Source organism: Lissotriton helveticus, chromosome 2_1, assembly GCF_964261635.1.
Source record: "Lissotriton helveticus chromosome 2_1, aLisHel1.1, whole genome shotgun sequence".
NCBI lineage: Eukaryota > Metazoa > Chordata > Amphibia > Caudata > Salamandridae > Lissotriton > Lissotriton helveticus.
The window spans coordinates 280,723,974-280,748,359 of NC_136059.1; the positions used below are offsets into that span (position 1 = coordinate 280,723,974).

Here is a 24,386-nt window from a genome sequence, read left to right on the forward strand (position 1 = left end):
TTAGTGCCTCCTACGGGGATGTGCCCTCAATCAGGGGGAATCAGATGTCACTTAACCCATGGTATCTCAAAATACAATCTATTAAGCAGAACCTAATAAAAATGCCAATTAATTATTTTGAAGAGAATAATGGGTTGGTAGAATGGAATCGAACTTTATGGGAGGCCTACAAGGCAGTAATCAGAGGTCAGGGAGTCTCCTTAATATCTGGTCATAAAAAAATGGAGGATGAAACAGCTTACAATAGTGGAATAGGAGATTCGGAAATTAGAATCTGAGGTACTGCTGTCGGACACCCTAGAGGGGCAACACAGGTTACAAATTAAGCAGAATGAATATAGGGATATAGCCGAGCAGAAAGCCAGAGCACAACACTGTGCGACCTTGCACGACTATACGAGGTGGGTGACAAAGCAGGCAAGTTGCTGGCATGGCTAGATAGAAGAGAGCATGCTTCTAGATGGATGTACGAAATCATTTCAGAAAAGGGAGAACCGAGATTGACGGGGAATAGTGAACGCCTTTGCAGCATACTATAGACAATTGTATGCGCCGTCAACACAGACTACCCAGGTGGCAGCTCAGAACCTGCTATCAAACCCTAATGTGCCCTGCCTCGAAGAGACTGATAAAGATAGATTAGAATTAGAGCTTACAGAAAGGGAAGTGTTGCAGGCCATCAGGGTTTTAAAAGCTGTGAAAGCAATGGGCCCCAACGGCCTGCTGAATTATACAAATTAACAGCATCCACAACGGCCCTGTATTTTTTGCGGATGTTTCAGGAAAGTGTCAAAGTGGGGACGCGGCCCGAAAATCATAGTTTGGCCAATATTGTGGTAATACACAAAGACTGTAAATCACCAGAAGATTGCGCATCATACAGACCAATATCGCTGCTTAATGCAGAAGTGACTATCTTCGCAAAAGTCCTTGCGACCTGCCTGGCTCCGCTGATGCATAAGTTGATCCACCCCGACCAGTCTTTAATCATGCCAGGTAGACGTACCGCACTCAACCTAAGGTGCCTTCATGGCGTGTTGGGAAGAGCCGAGAGTATTAGGGAAGAGGCAGTTGTAATGTCACTGGACGCTAAAAAGGCGTTCAATGTTATAGAATGGCCCTTTTCATTCTCGGTCCTAGCGAGATTGGGCTTCAGAACCAAATTTTTGCCATGGGTCTGATCTTATGCTCAGAACCCCTAGCGCAGGTGACTGTAAATGGGGGATGATCAACAATTTTTAAACTACTCAGGAAAACGAGGCAGAGATGCCCCCTATCGATATTTGCCCTGGTATTGGAACCTCTGGTGGTGTGGATATGGGGTGACCAGCTTATCAGAGGACTTAAATGGACAGTGGATTGGGAGGATAGACTCTACGTGGACGACATTCTCCTTGATCTGGCCAGCCCATATTCTTCCCTGCACAGAGTGCTTCATATATTCACCTTGTACCAAAAATACTCCGGGTATACTATAAAGTGGGAGAAATCGTTGATATACGTCCTCTGGGCCTCGAGTCAGAGGCTTCCCAGAACCTGTACAGCTCGTGTGGTGACAGAGGGATTTATATACCTGAGAATTTATGTAACTAAAGATCCCGCGGTGTTCTTTGACCGCAATTTGGACCCCCTCACGCCGCCTACGGTAAGATGTGTGACATTGAAGTACTCTACCCCTGTCTCTATTAACCGCATGCGCGCTAGCGGTTTTCCCGCTGCGCGCTGCGTTTAAAAAAAACCCGCGTTACGTGACGAGCTCAGCTCGTCATCCGTGTAGCGCAGGTTACGCCCATGACGAGCTGAGCTCGTCATCAGCCCCGAAGGGGTTAAGCACGGCTTCCCTATATAAAATGATGGTGCTTCCCCGATTTGTATACATCTTGCAAAACACACCATGTTTGGTCCTTCCTGACTACTTTCGCGCTGTAGAAGCCGAGATATGGACACTCCTCTGGGATGGCAGTACTCCGCGGATAGCATTGAACAAATTAGTCAAGAGTTGGTACGATGGGAGGATTGCACTTCAAGCGTTACAATACTACTATTGGGCAGTGCAACTCATAGTGATTAACCCATGGCACACGTAGCCCAACACGAGCCAGCCTATAGCATGGATAGATATAGCATGAGACAGGTATGCTACCTTAGGGCCATCTATGGCGGGACACAGGAGGCACCAGTGAATACCTTAACGACGGTCAAACTATGGCATATAGCATCAGCTGCAATGGGGTAGAAATATAAGATCCCTCTGGCTATGCCACTATGGGACTCGAGTCGCCTGGGACTGTTGGTTGGCCAACCGGGTGTCGATAAGTGGGACCTTATTGGTCTCTCCAGAGTCGGCGATCTGTGGGTGGGGGGGAGATTAGACCCTTTGCTGACCTTCAGAAAGATTATGAACTTGCCTCCGCTGAGACCTTCCGATACCTCCAGATACGACACACATTGTAACAAGCCATCCCAAAGGACACAGATCTCCCAGCCTCTTCCCCCTTGGAGGATAGGCTCCTAGATGATTATTTGTACAAAAAGGAAATTTCATTACCGTACCGGAAAATATTGAATAACTCCCCAGTTCACCGGAGAGAATGCGTACCAGATGGGAGGAGGACTTGGGGAATTTACTGGAACGGTTCCTCGAGTGGGCTAACGCAAACTCAATCATCCCTATTAATTTGTCGGGGCTCGCAAAAAAAAAACTGGGACTCTGACAAACATGGTACTGACCCTTCTGCTTTATGCCTCATAAACAACCAGTCTATCAATGCTACATAGACTACAAACCTGCCTTCGACTGTGTCACCTGAAACGTGTTTTGGAGCAAACTAAAGGACTGGGACGCACCACCAGTTCTTTTAAGAGCAATTAAAAACCTATATTTGTACACCTGGGTCAGAGTAAAGCTGGGTAGCAAGGCTTACCTGTCCAGGGCCATTCCAACATTCTGTGGGCTCAAGCAGGGAGGCGTTCTAGCCCGACACTTTTTTACCCTATTCCTGGTCGAACTTTCTTCATCACTGGCTTTGGTTAACTCTCACACCTGAAGCTTGGCACTATTCTCATCTCAAACTTGCTTTATACCGATGGCTTGGTGTTGATCAGACACCACCCATGATAACCCAATAAGAAACGACCTGACACTCAACACCAAGAAAACCAAAATAATGAACTGTTGTAGAAGGAGAAAAATTAGCTGGTTACTTTATTTCACCAAGGTCGAAGAAGTCAATAATTACAAACACCTCAGACTCAAAATTGTCAACAAAGGAAACTTGAAGCCTGATAGAGAGGAGATAAAAAGAAAAGGGCTTGCTGTGGCAGCAGGTTTTAAGGCGCATTTTGGAACCTGAATGGGTCATCGTATAGCTCTATTTTAGAAATAGCAAGATTGTCCCAACTCTGGCATACGAACACGTAGCCCTTCATGGTAGGGCCTTAACTACTCTAGACGACACGGTCAAGAGTTTAGAATCTACAGGGAAGTTTTCTATCTCCTAGATAAACCTCAACTGCCCAAATCAGGCTAGAATTTATTCTAACCAAACAATAGCTAGATGTGCAGCATTTACCATCATGTGATAAAAACTCCAGTCTGCATAAAGAAAACACCATGAACTGAAACGTCTGGCTGGAGATCAACAGACCCCACTCATCTGCCTCAGAATATCTCAAACACTCTATTAACCTGCTTGGACTACCTTAACTGTTGTCTGCAATGACTACACTCGAGTCGTTTCAAAGAACTAGTAAAACATCAAACTAATTTAATCTTTGGAGGATAGGGCATCTCTTGAGACCCGCACCCATGCATGCTTGGTACTAAACAGCTATACAGTTCTAAAACTACAGCTACACCTGGGTGAAGCCTCCAGTAGAAGGACCAAGGGATCCTTCCTAAAACATAGGATTGGCATCCTCCCCACTAAAATGCATGCAGCACCTTGGCTTAGGGCAGAAGGAGGAGCTCCCTTTAAGTTGTGCGGCCAACCAAAGGAAGCTGCAATCCACACTTCCTACCTTTGCAGATACACCTTAAATCTACGCTGCCACTGGCTTAGGCCCTTTTGGAATCAGGTTGGTGTGTGTTGGACTTGGCCCTTTTTGCAGGGTCATCCCAGAATTTTTTACCTTCTTCCTGGTATTTTTTCCGACCCTGGTGTTGGTAGTTTTAGGACTCTGGGCACTTTATCACTGCTGTTCATTGTTAAAGTGCATGTGCTTCTTCTCTATGGTAAACTTGGTAAGATTGGTCTACACCTGTGTGGCGTATTTAATTTACCTATCAGTCCTTTGTAAAGTGGTATCTCATATACCCAGGGCCGGTAAATGAAATGCTACTGCTTGGCTTGCAGCGCTGCTTGCGCCACCCACCAAAGTAGCCTTTCAAACCTGTCTCATGCCTCTGCCATTGCAGGGCCTGCATGCGCAGTTTACTGCTGCTGTGACGTGGCACATAAAGTGGTTGCCTCATGTGCGACTCCCCTTTTACTACATACCAGTCACCCTTAAGGTAGGTCCTGGCTAGCCCTATGGGCAGGGTGCGCTGTAGGTAAAAGGTAGGACATGTGCCTTAAATGTGACCAAGAGCCTATTTGGTTTCTCACTACTGTGAGGCTGCCCTCCCATAGGAATGCATTGGGGATTCTCTGATATGTGTTTCAGTGGTAATTCCTGACATGAGAGGAGTAGTGTGATCACGTTTGGTATGTTTGGAATAGTGGTAATAAATGCTGCTTAATGGTGTTCACAGATTTATTATCACTATTTTAGAAATGCCACTTATAGAAGTGGTACAAAAGGGGGTGGTGATGGACGGAGCATCTGAATCAATCAAACACTCACACCCAGTCAAAAGATCTGGGTTTAATCCATCACCGTTCTTTAGCCCACTCTGCCACCCCAGTTCAGACATGGCTATATGCAAATCAGTCTGACCCTGTGCCTCATGGGAACAGTACAGCCCGAACTGCCAAGCCATGTCTTCCCTAGACCGGAAACAAGCTTCCGAGGACCGGTTTCTGGCATTCCAGCCGTCTTCAGCCCGGCTTGCTTGAATCCAGTGGCAAAGTGAGCAAGGGACTCACGTCTGAGCATACCCTGCCACACTTATGGCGGCCAAAAGCGGTACAAAAGGGGGTGGTGATGGACGGAGCATCTGAATCAATCAAACACTCACACCCAGTCAAAAGATCTGGGTTTAATCCATCACCGTTCTTTAGCCCACTCTGCCACCCCAGTTCAGACATGGCTATATGCAAATCAGTCTGACCCTGTGCCTCATGGGAACAGTACAGCCCGAACTGCCAAGCCATGTCTTCCCTAGACCGGAAACAAGCTTCCGAGGACCGGTTTCTGGCATTCCAGCCGTCTTCAGCCCGGCTTGCTTGAATCCAGTGGCAAAGTGAGCAAGGGACTCCCGTCTGAGCATACCCTGCCACACTTATGGCGGCCAAAAGCGGTATAAAAGGGGGTGGTGATGGACGGAGCATCTGAATCAATCAAACACTCACACCCAGTCAAAAGATCTGGGTTTAATCCATCACCGTTCTTTAGCCCACTCTGCCACCCCAGTTCAGACATGGCTATATGCAAATCAGTCTGACCCTGTGCCTCATGGGAACAGTACAGCCTGAACTGCCAAGCCATGTCTTCCCTAGACCGGAAACAAGCTTCCGAGGACCGGTTTCTGGCATTCCAGCCGTCTTCAGCCCGGCTTGCTTGAATCCAGTGGCAAAGTGAGCAAGGGACTCACGTCTGAGCATACCCTGCCACACTTATGGCGGCCAAAAGGAAACCGGAAACAAGCTTCCGAGGACCGGCTTGCTTGAATCCAGTGGCAAAGTGAGCAAGGGACTCACGTCTGAGCATACCCTGCCACATTTATGGCGGCCAAAAGCGGTACAAATAGGAGTGGGCATTTCTGTGTGCTATGTGTCTTTGTGCCTGCCTGTTGTGTATTGCATGTCTGGCTCTGGATGACAGGGGCTGGGGAGGTGCATTGGCTCCAGAGGGGCTGGGTGAGTTATGTTATGTTTTAACAATTTGTAGTGCGCACTAATGCCCACAGGTTTCTAGGCGCTCACGGTCTACCATACTGTGTCGGGCAACGCTAATTTCTAAAAAGCCATGTCTTGAGCAGTTTCCTGAACTCAAGTAGGAAGGAAGCCTTCCTAAGGGAGAGCGGAAGGGAGTTCCATTCTCTTATTGTGTTGTAACTGAATCTCCTTCCCCCCCAATTTGTCCTTTTAACTCTGAGGGTGGGCATTGGCAGAACGAAACAATCTATTTGGAGAGTACCAGCTAAAAAGGTCCTAAAGAAATTGTGGTCCTTCTCTGTGCAATGCCTTATGTGCCATACAAAGAGCCTTGAATTTGACTCACTGACCAACTGGAAGCCGATGTAATTCCTGAATCCCTGCTCTGATAGACTGGTATTTGGGAACATCCAAGACCAGTCTAGCCGCTGAATTTTGTACTGCCTTCAACCTTCTGAGTAAATTGGATTGCAAATTAACATGTAAACCCATTACAATAGTCCAGTTTGGATAAAACCAGTGAGGTCAGTACTGTTTTTCTGGTATTTAAGGGGATAAAAGGTAGTATCTTGCGTAAGATTCTACTAGTAAGAAAGGAAGAGGACACTACCTTGGAAACTTGGGACTTAAGATTACGTTTTTCATCTATAATGACTCCCAAATTCTTTGCCTTGGCTACTGGTGTGGGAGGGGGAACAGGGTGTCTGGCCACCAAACTGGCGAACACCACCTCAGTTTTATTTGAGTTCAGCTTCAAGCAATGCCTTCACATCCAGTTGCTCAGGGTGACCATACAGTCATGAAGTTTGGTCGAATAATTTATATCCTTGTCGACTGCTGAGATAACCAACTGGGTATCGTCAGCATAAGAAGTGGGTTTTAAATTAAAACTTCTGATCAGGGTGTTAAAATCTGGATTGTGGCGTAAACATTATCTGCGCCATCTTGTCCTTTTCAGATCCATACGTGCGCGTAAGCAGCAACCATTTTGATTGCCATGGCCTCTCTGCCCACCCCCGATAGCCAGCGTCTCTCTCTCCCCCTCACTCCCCAGCCTCGCAAGCATCCCCGACAGCCCCCGGTCTCTCCTGCTTGGGTCATAAACGCACCTCCAGCGCGACCCTTTCTCCGAGCCACATCCCGTGCTGAACCCCCCTCACTCTTTCATCTCATTCATAGAACAGGCCCTTTTGATAACCTCTTCCTCCCTGCCCGATTGTCCGGCCTGACCCCAGGCCATCACCTAGCTCAACAGATGCAGTTTATTGCCCCCTACAGTAGGACCTCGCCCCACATCAAAGGAGCTGGGATTAATCAATGCCTTCACACCCCTAGATCCGACCGATCGCCCACATTCCTGTTCCCAGCGGAATGTCCAGCTGCGCGATAGCCATCATGCTGAGATTTGGGTGGGGACCTCTACTGTAGATATGTGTGAGAACGGGCCTGAACCGGGGATTCCAAAGATGCCTTTTTGAACTTCAAAGCAATACCACGGATGTCATAAATGTAATAAAGCCATAAACCTGTGTATAAGAGGCCAGGCCTCAGAGATGCGGTTAGAGCACCTCGAGAAGATACTCTGTTGTCTGATTTGACGTGTTCTGCTCCGTCGGAATAAACTCCTGTTTCCTGCCTTCCAGTCTCCAGCGCCTGCCTCTTTATTTGGTAACCGTGAGTTGGGTGAGAGGCGGCTAACGCCGGGCAAACCTTGAAAAGGGGTAATCGACCTGATCTGCCTGACCCCTTTTTCTACAATTGGCGTCCCAAACGTGGGGCCCATCAGCGACACGTGGATCCAGTGGGAGAGGTCCTGACGACGGAGTGAACGACTGCAACGATCGGGAAGTGCACCTGCCCGATAGACCCTCGTCTGGCAGCCGATCATCCGAACTTCACTGGTTCCGAGCAGACCTCTCTCGAGTGATCTACGGTCCTGACTGGGAACCATCAGGAGTGCCACGACAGAAGATAGAGGACGATCGGGCGCTGGAATCGGAAGACAGGAAACTGTCCATGCGGTCCGGGTAAGGTCGTGTAACACGACAAACTGTGAAATATTTGATTGATTGATTGGAAAATACTAGTATTACTCTCCGAATTGTTGGTTCTCTTGGAGATTCTCTGTCTGCAAACGGAGAGGAATAGAAAGTATTCTCTCTTCCTTTGCAGGTAGTGAAGGGTAGGTAACGCAGGCCTTTGCCCCCGTTGTAATCCGTCGTACCTATCTTTCTCCCCCACTGATTGATTGTTTGCCCGAACATTGTTTGTTCGAGGATTGTTTTCTCGAGAATTCTCTGTCTACAAACGGGGAAGGATAAAAGTATTCTGTCCTTCTTTGCAGATAGTGAAGAATAGGTAACGCAGGCCTTTGCCCCCGTTGTAACCCGTCGTGCCTATTTCTTTCTCGCCACTGATTGTTTGATTGAACGGACATTAATTGTTCGATATTGGTTCTTTGGAGGTATTCTCTGCTTACAAATAACGTGGAATAGAGATATTCTGTCTAGTCTTTGTAAGCAGTGAAAGGGTAGGTAGCGCTGGCTTTTGCCCCCGTTGTAACCCGTCGCGCCTATTTGATTCCTCATTTGATTGATTGATTGTTTGTCCGAACATTGACTGTTTGGAATTGGTTCTCTCTTTGGGTATTCCCTACTTGCGAATACTGTAGAATAGAAATATTCTGTCTAGTCTTCGCAAAGTAGTGAAGGATAGGTAGTGCAGACTTTTGTCCCCATTGTAACCCGTCATGCCTATCTTCTCCCCATTGTTCAGTAGTTGGTTCAGCCCGGACCGCTTATTAGAGGTGGATCATCCGGCTCCTCTGGAGGGCACCCCTAATAAGGATATGTTTTTAAAGTATGGACTAGTCGCCGTAGCTTATAGTAAATTATGGCATAAATATACTAAAAAGGATCAGGAAAGTCAGTGGCCACTGATAGGATCCTTCGATGACGCAAAAATAAGCGTGCTGGAAACAGCCCTTTGTAACAATAAAACAACGCCCACTATGCTTGATAGTTTCGGCATGTGGCGCAAGGACTAGAGAAAGAATTGCGAAAAGCAGCTCATTTAGCCGCGAGCAAGTTGAAAGAAGAGATAAAGGAAAGAGAGGGAGCTAGACTGAAGCAAGAATCCGAGACATCGAGCCAATGTCCCGTTAGAACACCCTCTACGCTTTACCCTGAGCTACCTTCGAAGCAGCGAGCGAACGATGATCTACTGCTAGGTCCCCCGATCATCTACATGCCCCCTCCATACGCCTCTTCCCAACCTCTAGTGCAACGCGCGCAACCCCCTAGCACAGATGAGAGCAGTGCCAGAGCCTCGGTCCTCACGGCCTCCGCGCCGGCCGAGCCCCTTGTACTCAGCGCAGCGCAAGCAGCAACATTAGATGAGCCCGAAACTGAGAAGAAAGACTCTGCTAGGCTCCATCGATTGAGTAAGAATGAACGAGCAGGGATTGATAAGATCGCAAAGACGCTAGTAGAACGGAAAGAAAACGAAGATTACGTGACAGATATATGCAATACATATGCTGATAACCACAAACGACACTTTGTTGCACGTTTCTGTTACCACACCCTTAACGCCTATGAAGACCGGTATCGTAACAAAGGTCCTGAAAGCCTAACGACACTGTATAGAAAAGTCGACATTGGAGACGAGGGCGAAGGTGATGTGACGGACCTCTTCTCGTGCACGCTTGAAGTCTTCCGCCACCTCACTGAACAAAGATTAGAAGCCGACACCACTACCCCTGTAGCGACTGAACCTCAAACCGAGAGAACTGACACCATGATGCCAATAAGAGAAGCGGCACCTTATTTGGTCCCCTCACGAGGACAGGGAACACACGACGATATTAACCACCAAGATGCGAGAGGGAGGGTAGTGTACAACTGGGTCTACCAACCCTGGGATCGGCAAGACATCCTGACTTTCCGAAAGTCCTTGCCCGATCTACGAAAGAACCCCACTGCCTTCTACACAGAATTAGGTACCGCCTTGGGTTCGACGATTATGACCCTAGCGGACATCGACTTGTTTTTTGGGCTATGTCTGCCAGCTGATGTGTGGAAGCAAATCCGGAAAGTCGACCACCTTGAGCTGTTCGGACATACCTGGTCACAACGCGATGGCATAGACAAACAGCGAGAGCCCGGACAGCAACCCTTGAAATCGATTCTAGACCTGCCAGACAAAATAGTACTAAAACTGAAAACCATAGTACCAGAAAAGAAGGTGGACTGGTCGATAGTAACGGCTTGCTGCCAGAAACCACAGGAAGACGCCTCAGAATATTTCTCCCGGTTCGAAACGGTGTTCTCCGATTACAGTGACTAGGACATGACCTCTGCGACCGGACATCACTTGTTCGTCCAGAACTTTGTAAAAGGCCTGACACCAGAAGTCTCGCAAAAACTGCAGACTAGTGAAAGTAGTTGGGCTGCCTCCAAACCCGCGGCTATCCTTCAGATGGCTCAATACTACGAACGGCAAAAGAACGAGAACGATAGGGCGACTGAGAAAAAGAAAAAGGACTTGAAAGAACGAGTGATGATTGCTCAATTGCAAGGAGTGACGACAGGAAGGGAACAGTATAGAGGAAACTACCAGTCGAATGCTCCTAGAAATCCACCCCCTAGAGACCGCACACCCGGACCCGGCGCTCCACGAACAGACCTCGATGAGAACCAGTGTGCATTTTGCAAAGGATTTGGGCATTGGAAGTCCCAGTGCCCGGTCCTGCTAGAAATGTACAAAAATAGGGTTGCAAAAGACGTAGCGGGTGGGCCGAAAAATACAGGACAGGGACGAGGGCACGCAAACGACGCCAGAAATGACAGATCAGGCAGACCGAACACTTTTGACCACCCCCGACAGAACCAATGCCAGCAGACTGACTGTGACGATGCCCGCGACTGGGCATAGGACTGCCTAGGGCAAGGGAGGGATCCAGTCGAGCTCTATGTTGACCAGCAAGGTCCTTATGTCACCGCTAAGGTCCTAGGTACGAAGTCTCCATTTCTGGTAGACACTGGCGCGACACGTAGTGCGTTATCTAAACGACTGACTCCAAGGGCACCCTTGTCTGGCTCACACATAACATCAATAGGCTTTGATGGAACGCCCTCCACTAACCCCTTATCCGCACCGGTTTCCTTCGACTTGGACAGTAACCCCACTGACACGACGTTTCTGCTTTCCTCCAACACCCCCGATGCCATTATGGGACTTGACTTACTAAAGCATTTCCGAGCTACTATCAGGTGTTCACAGGACGGAGTTCGAGTCATTCTGTACGATAACCCAACTTTGCTCAGACCTCATCCCGCACGACACATGTTCTCCATCTCTGACGCTGACGCATCCTTACTTGACTCTCTACCTCTGTATCTGTGGGCTAAAACTGACGCTGACGTAGGACGAATGATGATCGACCCCGTGCACATAACTGTTCGCCAAGATGCGATACTCCCAAAACTCCCACAGTATCGGATATCGCCCGAAGGTGAGAAGGCATTGGTAATGATAATCCAGTCCCTGGTAGAGGCAGGAGTGGTAGAGGAAGTAGTCAGCAATATTTGCAACAGCCCTATCCTACCCATTGTGAAGAAGCAGGGCGAGGGAGATGAGAAAGCGTACCGCTTCATCATCGACCTTCGAGAGGTCAACAAGGTAGTTGTACCTCAGTACCCCGTAGTCTCAGATATCGCCACCATTCTGACCCTGATTCCTTCCACAGCCACCACCTTCACTGTAATAGACCTCAAGAACGCTTTCTTCTCCATCCCCATCCACCCAGACAGCCGCTACCTTTTCGGCTTCACGTTAAAATCCCGCTCATATAGATTTTGTAGAGCTCCCCAAGGTTATACAGAAAGTCCCAGCATCTATAGCCAGGCCCTCAAGAGGCAGCTGGACGCCGTTCAGCTACCGGAGGGAGTGGTGTTGATACAGTACGTCGATGACATCCTTTTGGCGGCCGACACCACTCCACTTGCAGTCACAGCCACCATCCAACTCTTGCACTTCCTTGCGGCAAATGGCCACAAGGTCTCCAAGAGAAAGTTGCAATTCTGCCAACCCCAGGTCACCTACCTAGGCCACCTCTTGTCCAAAGACGGGAGAAAGCTTACACCCGATCGAATTCAGGCCATTCTAGAAACCCCTGTCCCAAAGACCCAGAAACAAGTCCTCTCCCTGGTAGGCCTCACCTCCTTCTGCCGGCAGTGGTTGCCAAATTTCAGCCTCATTGTAAAGCCACTACTTTCCCTACTAGCCAAAGATGTCCCCTTCCCACTCCCTTGGACCCCCGAATGCCAATCTTCCTTCAAAGAACTTCGAGACGCCCTTTGTTCTGCACCAGTCCTAGGAACCCCCGATTACACCAAGCCCTTCTCTCTCTATACTCACGAAAGGGAGGGGTGCGCTTTGTCTGTCCTGACTCAAACTATTGGCCCCAAACAATGACCATGTGCCTATTTCTCTGCCACCCTTGACCCCGTAGCGAGAGCCTTGCCTGCCTGCCTTCGAGCCGTAGCTGCCGCTGCTGTCTCTATCCGACAAAGTGAGGGGATCGTACTATCGAATTCCCTCACGGTATTAGTGCCCCATGCTGTTGACACCCTCCTGAACCAGACTAAGACGCAACACCTGACTAGCGCACGACTGACTGGATACAAACTGACTCTGCTTGCACCCCACATCACGCTGAAAAGATGCACCACACTGAACCCAGCCACCTTGTTGCCTCTGCCCGAAAACGACCCAAATGTCCCCCTATATATGACTGTGTGACCCTCACAGACGAACAGACTAGGAGTAGAGTTGACCTCCGAGACACCGCCTTCACAGACCCTGACGGAGAGCTATGGGTAGACGGCTCTTGCATCAAACTCTCCGACTGCACCACCTCAGCTGCCTATGCAGTAACGACAGCCCGAACAGTAATCGAGACAGCCCGCATCACACAACGATCCGCACAGGCGGCAGAACTGATTGCCCTCACACGAGCATGTATTATAGCGACAGGGACCACGGCAAACATTTACACGGACAGCCAGTACGCCTTCGGAGTGGTTCACCATTTTGGACTCTTATGGAGAGAAAGGGGATTCCTGACGTCCCACGGCACGCCCATCCTCCACGGAGATCTAGTCTCCGCCCTGATTGAAGCAGTTCTCCTCCCCAAACGATTAGCCGTAATCAAATGCCAGGCACACAGGAAAGTGACAGACTTAGTCGGACAGGGAAACGCACTGGCCGACATCACTGCCCGAACCACAGCTGAGAATAGGACGACGACACGCATGTATGTGACCAGGTCACAAGCAGAAAAATGGACTGACGCTAGAGAAACGATTAGGGACATCCAGTCGGCCAGCACACCTCACGAACTGACTGAGTGGGCTCGGGTAGGCTTAAAAGACGATGAAGGCTGCTGGCGGACAAAAGACACAAACAAATGGTTGCTGCCTGACTCGTACCTGATTCCCATACTGACTATGGCACACTCCCCCGCACACATAGGATCTGCCCCCATGATCGAACTCATCTCCAAGGTCTGGCACAACGACAAAATCCCCGACTCAGCCAGACGCCTGGTCCAGCAATGCCTTATCTGCCTGCAACACAACCCTGGGAAAGGAACTGTGGTACCCCGGGGAGGGTTTGGGGTCCCCGACCATCCCTTTGAGGTCCTCCAGATGGACTACATCCAACTAGAAAGATGCCAAAGCCTGAAGTATGTATTAGTCATTGTGTGTGCCTTCAGCAAATGGGTAGAAGCCTATCCAACCCGTGATAACACTGCCATGACCACTGCCAACGTACTACTGAAAGAGTTTTTCCCTCGCTACGGTCTTTGTCGAATTCTATGGAGCGACAACGGCCCCCACTTCATAGCTGAAGTTATCCAACTAATCTTGAAAGGGTTGGGTGTAAAACAGAGGTTTCATGCAGTCTTTCACCTCCAATCTGCTGGCTTAGTTGAGCGACACAACGCCACACTGAAACTAAAACTGTCGAAGATAGTGGCCACCACAGGACTTAAATGGCCAGATGCCCTCCCACTGGCATTGCTATCGATGCGCTCCACTCCCACTAAGCACCATTTGACCCCCTACGAGGTTGTATTTGGGCGACCGATGAACCTCTGGACTGCCCCTAAACCGACCTCCATTCACGACGTCCCGGATGTCCTACTGTCTGATTACTTGTGCAAATTGACTAAAACGTTGTCTGTCATTCATCAGCAGGTGCAGCAGGCCATCCCCGATGCTTCCAGGGGTCCGGGTCACGATATCCAACCGGGGGATTATGTGCTGATCCGAAATTTCCAACGGGCAAAGAGTCTGGAACCCCGGTGGACGGGCCCCTGGCAAGTACTGATCACCACCCGGACGGCTCTTCGAGTGGAGGGGAAACGACACTGGCTGCATGCACACCACTGTAAGAAGGTCTCCTCGACCCTGGCCACGACAGAAAACGTCAGCACCCAAGAAGAGCTCCTGAACAAAGACCGGCCATCACTGAACTGTTATCCTGATGCCGAGGCACTCAAACTTGCAAAATTCTCTGATCCCACTGTGCCATCCAGGGAAGGGTATTTCCTGCGTCGAAAGGAGGGAGCTTCGGCTAAGTAGACCACGGACTAAGTTGAATCTCAGAACGGTAGCCTAAACACAACCAAGGGTTACCCAGAGAGAAGCTAAACGAAGTCTGCGGTTCTGCCCACTACCGAGCACCTCGAAGATGATGGAAGCGCCAGATAAGAAGATGATGGAAGCAACCGGAAATACCCACTACAGGAACCCAAAGACTGACAGTATGCACAAATCAAAGACAATTGCCCTTTTCATTGTCCTCCTCTTTTGCCTCCTCCTCATGACTTCCTTCTGGATCGTGGAAGAGAGCGCACCCGCTCATCAGATATTGCTGACCACTGCACAGCCAACCACTATGAAAGAGCACCACCTGATCTCCCTTTCGCCTCGGCTCCGAGAAAGGCGTAAGGAGTTCTGGAACAATTCCTTCGTGCAACTGTTGCACCAACACAACCTTGCCGCCAACGCCACAAACTGCTGGATCTGCGGGTTGCTCCCGCATGCCACCGGACACTCCATCCCTTTCATCCCTTCCCCTTTCTCAGTTCATGGCTCCTGCCTTGCCTGGTTGATCCTCTTGCAAGAGAGCTACAAGGACAACGCCACTTCTGGTCAAACAGTGTCACACTTTTATCATGGGTTCTGGCTGAACAAAACCGGGAGGACATCTGCTCCCTTTTGTCCTTTGACCTCTGGTTCCTCCTTCCATATGGACATCCCTGCCAAGGAACGAGTTGAAATGCAGGTGTTCCATAATCCAGCCAGACCCACCTTCTCCTACCTACGGAAACGAACTGCTGCCACTCTGACTGTGGCTCTGTCTGTTATCAATGTCACGGGCCTCGTGTGCCTCGAAGGCCTGGGAACACAGCTGGTGGGTCACAGTTCCTGCCACATCACCAGAACATTGGACTCAATTGATCCCCCCTCCTTTGTTGCTTCTACGAATATGTACTTTGTTTGTGGCACCAAAGCTTACACTTGGCTTCCAAAAGGTTGGGGGGGTACTTGCTACATCGCCTTCATTCTCCCTCCAACGTACGTGGCCCCAGCAAACCATCACCGGCAGAAGCGCGCAAGAGACATTGAACAAGCCGACTCCACCGGAGCACAGTTCCTGGATGCAGTGAAGGGACTTGTTCCTCTGTGGGGCCCAATGGCAAACAGCCGCGACATCCGACACCTGACCCAGGCAGTAGAAACGACCATGAACATCACGGCTGGCATCCTCACTAACAATACGGCCGAGCTTCAGGCAGTCCGCCTGGTGGCTCTTCAGAACCGCCTTGTTCTAGATGTGGTTCTAGCTGACCGTGGAGGAGCATGCCGCATCATCGGATCCAGCTGTTGCACCTACGTGCCAGATAACTCTCCCTCAGTCTACAAAGCAATCGAGCACCTCCACAGACTTTCTTCAGAGGTTCACCAGGAGCAAGAAGGATGGTCGTTTGGGAGCTGGTTTTGGGGTACTCTGAAGGACTGGGGATGGAGGTTGTTTACATTTATATTGATACCGGTCGTGGTACTGTGTGGGTGTTGCCTAGGTATTCAATGCTTGCCACCTTTGTGTTCACTCATTACTAACTGCATGTGCCCTTAGACTCCGAATTTCGAAGCTGAACGTATGAAAGCTTTGTATGATATCGAAATACGTAATATAATGGGGATAGACATAAATGGACAAGCTGGCTAGATATGTTGAAAAGGGAGGACTGTTAAAATCTGGATTGTGGCGTAAACATTATCGGCGCCATCTTGTCCTTTTCAGATCCATACGTGCGCGTAAGCAGCAACCATTTTGATTGCCATGGCCTCTCTGCCCACTCCCGATAGCCAGCGTCTCTCTCTCCCCCTCACTCCCCAGCCTCGCAAGCATCCCCGACTGCCCCCGGTCTCTCCTGCTTGGGTCATAAACGCACCTCCAGCGCGACCCTGTCTCCGAGCCACATCCCGTGCTGAACCCCCCTCACTCTTTCATCTCATTCATAGAACAGGCCCTTTTGATAACCTCTTCCTCCCTGCCCGATTGTCCGGCCTGACCCCAGGCCATCACCTAGCTCAACAGTTGCAGTTTATTGCCCCCTACAGTAGGACCTCGCCCCACATCAAAGGAGCGGGGATTAATCAATGCCTTCACACCCCTAGATCCGACCGATCGCCCACATTCCTGTTCCCAGCGGAATGTCCAGCTGCGCGATAGCCATCATGCTGAGATTTGGGTGGGGACCTCTACTGTAGATATGTGTGAGAACGGGCCTGAACCGGGGATTCCAAAGATGCCTTTTTGAACTTCAAAGCAATACCACGGATGTCATAAATGTAATAAAGCCATAAACCTGTGTATAAGAGGCCAGGCCTCAGAGATGCGGTTAGAGCACCTCGAGAAGATACTCTGTTGTCTGATTTGACGTGTTCTGCTCCGTCGGAATAAACTCCTGTTTCCTGCCTTCCAGTCTCCAGCGCCTGCCTCTTTATTTGGTAACCGTGAGTTGGGTGAGAGGCGGCTAACGCCGGGCAAACCTTGAAAAGGGGTAATCGACCTGATCTGCCTGACCCCTTTTTCTACAAGGGGAGCCAATTCGGAGACATAAATATTAAAAAGTGTCGGGCTAAGCGAGGACCCCTGTGGCACCCCGCAAGGCAGCGTAAAGGGTGCTGACTTAAAATTGCCCAAGTGCACAGATTGAGTTCTGTCCGAGAGGAGTGAAGTTAGAAGGGAAAGGGCCTTTCCTCCTGCCCTATGGTTTTTAGGCGTTCAACCAAAAGTGTATGGTCCACGGTATCAAACGCCGGTGACACGTCGAGGAGAACGAGGGCTGCCGACCCTCCACCGTCTAGTGCCTTACGGATTTCTTCTGTAGTTTTTATTAAAGCTGTCTCAGTACTATGACCCGTTCTGAAACCAAACTGACTCTGGTCTAAGATGTTGTTCTCTGTAATGAAAGTAGAGAGTTCAGTGTTTAACAGTTTCTCAATGATTTTAGCGGGAAGTGGGAGCCTTGCGATAGGATGGTAATTGGCAGGATCTGTTATGTCCAAATTCGAATTTTTTAGGAGAGGCAGAATACAGGCTGGTTTCCACCGAGACGGAAATGCCCTTGTAATAGCATCAGATTAAACATGAGTCAACGCTAGGCTAAATAGGCCGATCTGCATTTCGAGTAGTGGGAGGAGGAGCACCTGACCCTGATGAGGACTGTGCCTGCCTTCCACAATGCTGGCTCCGCCCCCCAGTGTTGTGTCTGCGGCCAGAGCCTACACTGACAATGGGGACTATTGTGCACTTGTTAAGTGCCCACCACAACTGGTTTGGACTGGGTCCTGAGCCCTGTGCCAGGGCAGAACAAAGACACATTTAGTATAAATATTGGGGCTGTGCCCCATCCTTTTTGTGGTACTTGGAATTGAGGATGACTGCTGGGCGCCAGGAGGAACCGCCATGAAAGACTTCCCCTATGCTGGAGGGCCCTGTGAGCTGGGCTGCCTGAGCCCAGCTCTGCCCTGTGTGGCCTGAATTCCAGCACAAGATGAGCGCTTGATTCATTTCCCTGCTTCATTTTCCTGCCTCTGGACTGGAGAGAGGTAGCGCAAGGGGAGCGCTGTTCTGCTTCCTCCCCTCACTGATCGATGTGTAGTGGGACGCTTTGGCAGGACCCAAGAACCAAAGGTGGAGGGGTCTGCCAATTGCCCCACATCGCTGTGCCCCCACCCGAAGAGCGTAGCGGCGCTGCACCCTCTGCTGGTTGAACCTGAGGAGATGGCTCTTGTGGTGAGAACGGCGAGAGCAGCTGCACTGCGAAGCGGAAGACAGGAGGAGGACGCCTGGATGTGGGCGGGGCTCCTGTAAGGAAGGGGAGAGCCCCAAATGCTGCCTCAGCCTGTTGGTGGGAGGAACCTACCCCTGTGAAACGGAAGTCAGGCGGAAGCTGCCTGGTTGTGGGCGGAGCTGCCTTCCGCAGACGAGGCCGGAGACTCCGCTCCGGTTTCTGCTCCGGTCTTGCGGGAAGACACAATGGGGTAACCCAGTATCCCTTAGAACCTGGGCAGTAGTAAAAAGATACACAATTGGTTCTGGTGGGTGCGTATTATGTGTTCACATTTTTTCTGACTATTCAATCAATTATTAATTTCCAAGCCAACCTTTTTCAAATGAATTAATTACAAGAAATGCAAAACCAAACCGTCTAGGGTATAACAAAAGATTTGTATAAATTGGTTCATTTATAAATACCCTTATTCCAATATATAAATGGCTGTCAACAATACATGCTGGCGCATCATATGTGAAAAATATTGTGATGAGACTAACGCTTGTGGTCCGCAGAACTATCTAAGAAACCTTGTATTACTGGCCGATTCCCCCCCTTCCTTTCCTCCCCTTATCCCAAATTATCACTGAATATAGTACACTTTCACGAATATCACTGAGCACTGAATGTCACGATTTGTTTCACATATGATGCGCCACCATGTATTGTGCGTTCTGATGGTTATGCCAGTGGCCCAGTGGCCCGAATAGCCCTGTAGTGTATATAATCCCTGTAAACTCATACCTAGTGCCAGGTGGCACGTTGTACATATGTGATTGCGCACTAATGTGTTTTATGAATAATACAAAGGCTATTTTTGATATATCCTTGTGTGAAGTTTCTTTTGTGGTGGGCCTGGTGTGTTGCTGCTGTGTGAGTGTGTTGGGCAAACGCTTTACACATTTCCTCTGGGATAAGCCTGAATGCTTTGCCTAGCTACCGAGGGGCTGAGCAGGGAATTATCTCCAGCGTGTAACTCCCTTGCCCTGTCTAGCGCATGCCCTAGCCAACCAGAAATCCCATTTCTAACAGCGTGCACCTCAGCATACAAGCCATAATAGCATGTTTTAACTCTGGGAACCCTTGAGTAATTTCCAGAACTATAAAATCTCTCCAGGGAGTCGACCAGGTCTTTAAAGAAAGCACCCCATCAGCCTGTACCGCTCACTCAGCCGTGATCTCTGGTCTCCAACGGGGATAAGGGCGATGAATACCCTCTCATCAATCACAGCACTGAACTGACATTCCCAGCTCACTTTTCGTGTTTTATTTATCACTTGCACAGTCTTTCCTTTTGCACAAAGCACTTTCTGCACCCGGGCTACATGAACCATCTTTGCCTCAGGGCAATTAATTGCCAAATCTTCCACAGATGGTTAAGCTGCATTTAGCTCATTTGCAGAAAGAAGGACTTCAATTTTTAGCTGGGACATTTATTTTATTTATTTAGTTTCTTGTAATGCGCATGAATCACCCCACATTGAAAATCGTGCATTCAAATCCTTCCTTCCCTTGTACATTAAGGACTTTTTTATTATTTTAATGTATTTTATTAATTCACTGCACTTAATATACAGTGTAATGATTTTAATTAATTGACCAATTCAGTTTACTCTGACTTTGACTGTTACCGTTAATTGTCTCATCTCTGGCATTTTTTGTAGTCCATCAGCGATGAAGATTCCTTTAGAAAGTGCTCCACAGAAGTTGAAGTTAAAATGAAAGTAGAGGAGCTGCTATGCAAACTTCTGAGCAGGTAACTACAAACGTTTACTTCTTATTTAATTAACATTTGTGATTGTTCTAAATGCGGACATGGTCTGTCTTTTATGTACAGATGTTTTTGAGTTGGATTAAATGTAGATTAGAGCTGTCTTCCGTGTACCTGCCGTAATACGTGCCCTAAATTAAAAGGTTATCTATGATCAAAGATAACTCTTATGTAGTCTGAACGCTTAATCCTTTAATCCTGGATCAGAACACATGAAATAATTGATACTCATTTAACACTAGGAAGACGATCACTGGCACAGCCAATTAGTGTGATGCACGCTCTTAAGAGCTGACAATAGCAATACAAAAACCCTGCTTTATAGCAAACCAATTAAAATAAGCATTGGCAATGCAAATCGCTCCGGTTTATAAATAAAAGTGCATCTTAAGTCACCAATGGGAATTTAATAAGCCATCATACATCTCTCTCACTCGTTCTTGCCGTCACCCATTTGCAGAACATATTTAAACACAAACATACCCAACAACATATGCTAGATAAAAAAAAAGTAGAAAAAAGAAAGCATGCTACCAGCTGCCTTTCAATAGCAAATGAAATTAAATATAGGGCGAATTGCCATCCTAAATTCTCCTTGTGCATACAGTTTCAAAGTCCCAGCTTGGCTGCCACATTTCAAACCTAATGTGTTGGTCATCTTGGAATTGTAAAACATTGATATGCTGTGGACAATGCCACCTAATTTAGAGGCAGTGGCTGGGTTGGATGAAAATACAAAGTATATGAAACGAGCACCAAGCATACGTCCTATTGGCATTGTCTTTGAAGCTCTTGTATGCTCTAAAAATGAAAGTAAAAAGAGGAGGAGGAAAGAAGTTATTGGCCAGGCCTCTCTATCCACCTTGGTAGTGTGTAAAGGTCTTCCTGCCTTTTGCCAGGATGATGGACAGCTTATCAGAAGGCCCCCCCCAGTGTGTTTCCGCCGGTTTGGGTGACACGTTCTTCATGTCCTGGAATATGAGGACATCTCCACCAAACCAAGAAGAAAGTACTCCACTTGTGTTGATATTTTGTGCAAAACTGTGGGCTTTTGTTGGATAGAGGGGCCGGTGCCATTCTGTTCTGGTCCAGTCACTCACACAGCTAATGACACACCCACACAGACACTGATACGCCCACTCTCAGACCCACTCAGAAACTCACACACCACTAACAGACGTACTCAGACACTCTCATAAGCACTCATATAACTGCTCAGACACTCATGCACCTGCTCACAGACCCACTCAGACATGTACACCCACTCCCAGACCCACTCAAACATTTATGCGCTTACTTACATAACCACAGGTACTCTCTCACACCCATCTGGTACAAGAAGACGGCATTGGGTGACTTGTTGGAGCTATGCATGTCTTCTCGGAACATCGGGGATGAACACTACAGGCTGGTGCTGCTTGATGTCGTCAGCTGATGCCTGTTTGGGGTTTTGATAAAGATCAAGAACAAAGTGGCATATACCCCAATGCTGCCATTAGGGTGTATTCCTAATGTCCGACAGGTTGCAAAAGTTACGAATGGGGCTGATTGGGCAGATGCCAGAATTGTAACAATGGGTGACTTCTGTGATGGCAGTGCAGGTCACACATTCCAAACATGGAAACTGGCAAGCTTAATTCCCACAAGCCATTTCTCGACCTTCAGTACACTGACCAAGATAAAGCAAATCTGATCACTTAGAACCGAGCTACCGCCAATGAACAATGTTTGGACATAGTGATTAATTTGGAAAGTAGATAAAAGACCGAGTCCACACTTAACTCAATGTTACCAGAAATGCCAGTTCATCAGTCCAGGTGCTGCAACATGGTTGACAGACGTATGAGAGGAGGTGACCGTCGCAGAGTGGCATACTGCGAAAAAAGTGGCCATAAAAGCTCAAATTCATCCAGCACAGTTTACTAAACCACACACATTTGACACATTGTCACTTGCATAAATTGCACCAATCGTTTTCTGACTAATGTGCCAGATACCACTCAGACCTAATGCAAGGGTTTTGAAGCTGCAGAGTCGTACAGTATTAGAAGAGGTCGCAGATACAGCAGAACAATTCTCGAGTGTAAGAATAGTTAATAACCCCCAAACCTGTTTCCTGGCTTTACGGTCCCACACCCAAGAAAACAAGTATGAGTGTAAATTTGTGGATTTAGCACTACTGTTGACCAAACAGCAGCTTTCCATGGCATGGAAATATGTAGGCCTTGGCGGAGTTAGCGGAACTCCTTGAAGCGCCAGAAACTCCGCCGCTGTACGTGCTGATTTTTAGTGGCAAGAGTTTTTCCTGCGCTGTAAAACCAGCACTAATGACATCACACAGAGTGCCAGAAGGCCCAGCTTCTTTCTGCTGCTCAAGTAGATTTTCTATTTGAGCGGCAGTTTCCATAATGCAAGCGGCAGCTTCCTTAACCAGGCCACAGCTTTCTCAACGCGAGCGAAAGCGACCTGCTGCGACCGCCCACGTTCAGAAATCTCGCCAGGAGGTGATGTAGCTTGTGATATCTCTCGCTTTCCAACGTAATGTTAGCGAGCCGCGCGAGAGAAAAAAAACCCGCTCTACATCGCTTCACAGACTTTTACGTAACTCCGCACTCCACTTGGAGTGAGCAAAACTCTGTGAACTCCGCCCGTGGAGCGAAATTGTTCACCCTCGCCCCCCCCAATCAAATATGACAGTTTGCCCAAGATAGCACAATGGAGGAGAGAGTTACTTAAATGGGCAAGGCAGAGAACGAGGTATTGAAACAGCAGCAAACAATTAAAGGGGAACTACCCACATAACTGGGATCCGATAATCCTAAAATTTTCTGAGAAATGCAATGAGAAGCCCCCGAACCTGTAAAACAAATATTCTGCATGTGCGACATTAGACTCTAGAGTAGCCATGGCAGCCCTACCCGACTGTACATGCTTCATTAATTTCATTGTAGGAAATGACTTGCTAACATGCGTAAATGTTATGTGCGACAGATAACTCAGACTGGGAACATTTGCCAAGCCTTAAATGCTTTTATCATAGCTGTGAGTGATATTTAGTGGCGATTTGCTTAATAATTAATATACATGTTAGCTTTAGTTCATCACATGGAGGTATTCTCCAAATGTAGAACGATTCTCTTAACAAACAAATTGTTGATATCAAGTCTATCGGAAATACTGTGCTACTGCCATACTATTTCTGTAAAACTGAGCCTCATAGTTTTTGTATATTGCAAAGAATATAATAGAATACTTATTTATAGTTGGGTATCATAATAAGATCTTAGCTTATGTTATAAAAAAAATCTCGACATTTCCAGAAAGGAACAAAGGTTAGAGTGACGCTCTAGGGAGGTGTTGAAATAATACAAAAACTATAGTTTAAAGACTGTGAATATATACTTTTATTTGTTTTCTTGGAATCATAAAAGGGTGGAACATACCACAATAAGATGTATAATGTAACCCAAGTGTACTGGACAGAAAATGTCAATAAAACAATTTTGTACTTATGCCCCTCACATAGTGTAATTCATTCCCACGGCCAAGAATGTGGTATGAGTTACTTCGACCACAATATAAAATTAGTTGTACACATGATTGTTCCTCCTATTTCGAGTAAAGTGCTTGTGCTAACAGGGCAAAAGGAAAGAGAGAAAGTGCAAGATAAAATTCTGGAAGGAACTCAGCCCGACTACTTGATGGAGTGCTAGTCATCTGTCCTTCTTTCGGAGTTCTTTGATCACTGAGTCCTTCTTTCCAAGCTGCTAGTTTCAAAAATAGACATATCTATGCTTCCAATTTCGAGTAAAGTGCTTGTGCTTAATAGCGGGAGGGGAGAGAGGGAAAGTGCAAATTAGAAGTTCTGGAAAGGACTCTGCCCGACTACATGATCGAATACCGGTCATTTATCCTTCTTTCCAAGTTCTTTTGACCCTAAATCCTTGTTTTCGAAATCTTGCGCTGCCCAATTCAAGAAGTTAATAGTATTTCAAGACAGTTGGACAGAGGAGCCGCTCAGGCATTTTATGACAGCCGCTCTACAAGTCCTTATTTGAGTTTCCCTTAAGGCTGGTCGTAAGAGGATCTTCCTTTCATTGGTTAAAGCCAGGCAGATGCATAATATGTGTAATATAGACACTGCTCCCTTACCACA

At 48.0% G+C, this 24,386-nt stretch overlaps 1 protein-coding gene across 2 annotated transcripts in view; it reads left to right on the top strand.

Moving 5' to 3' along the window:
• Positions 1-24,386, top strand: part of POLI (DNA polymerase iota) — a 310,209-nt gene that overhangs the window by 151,401 nt on the left and 134,422 nt on the right. For both annotated transcript variants that reach the window (XM_078677262.1, XM_078677263.1), the window contains one exon: positions 20,124-20,215. In XM_078677262.1, the coding sequence (XP_078533388.1) occupies positions 20,124-20,215 (92 nt within the window). The remainder of the gene's footprint in view (positions 1-20,123; positions 20,216-24,386) is intronic.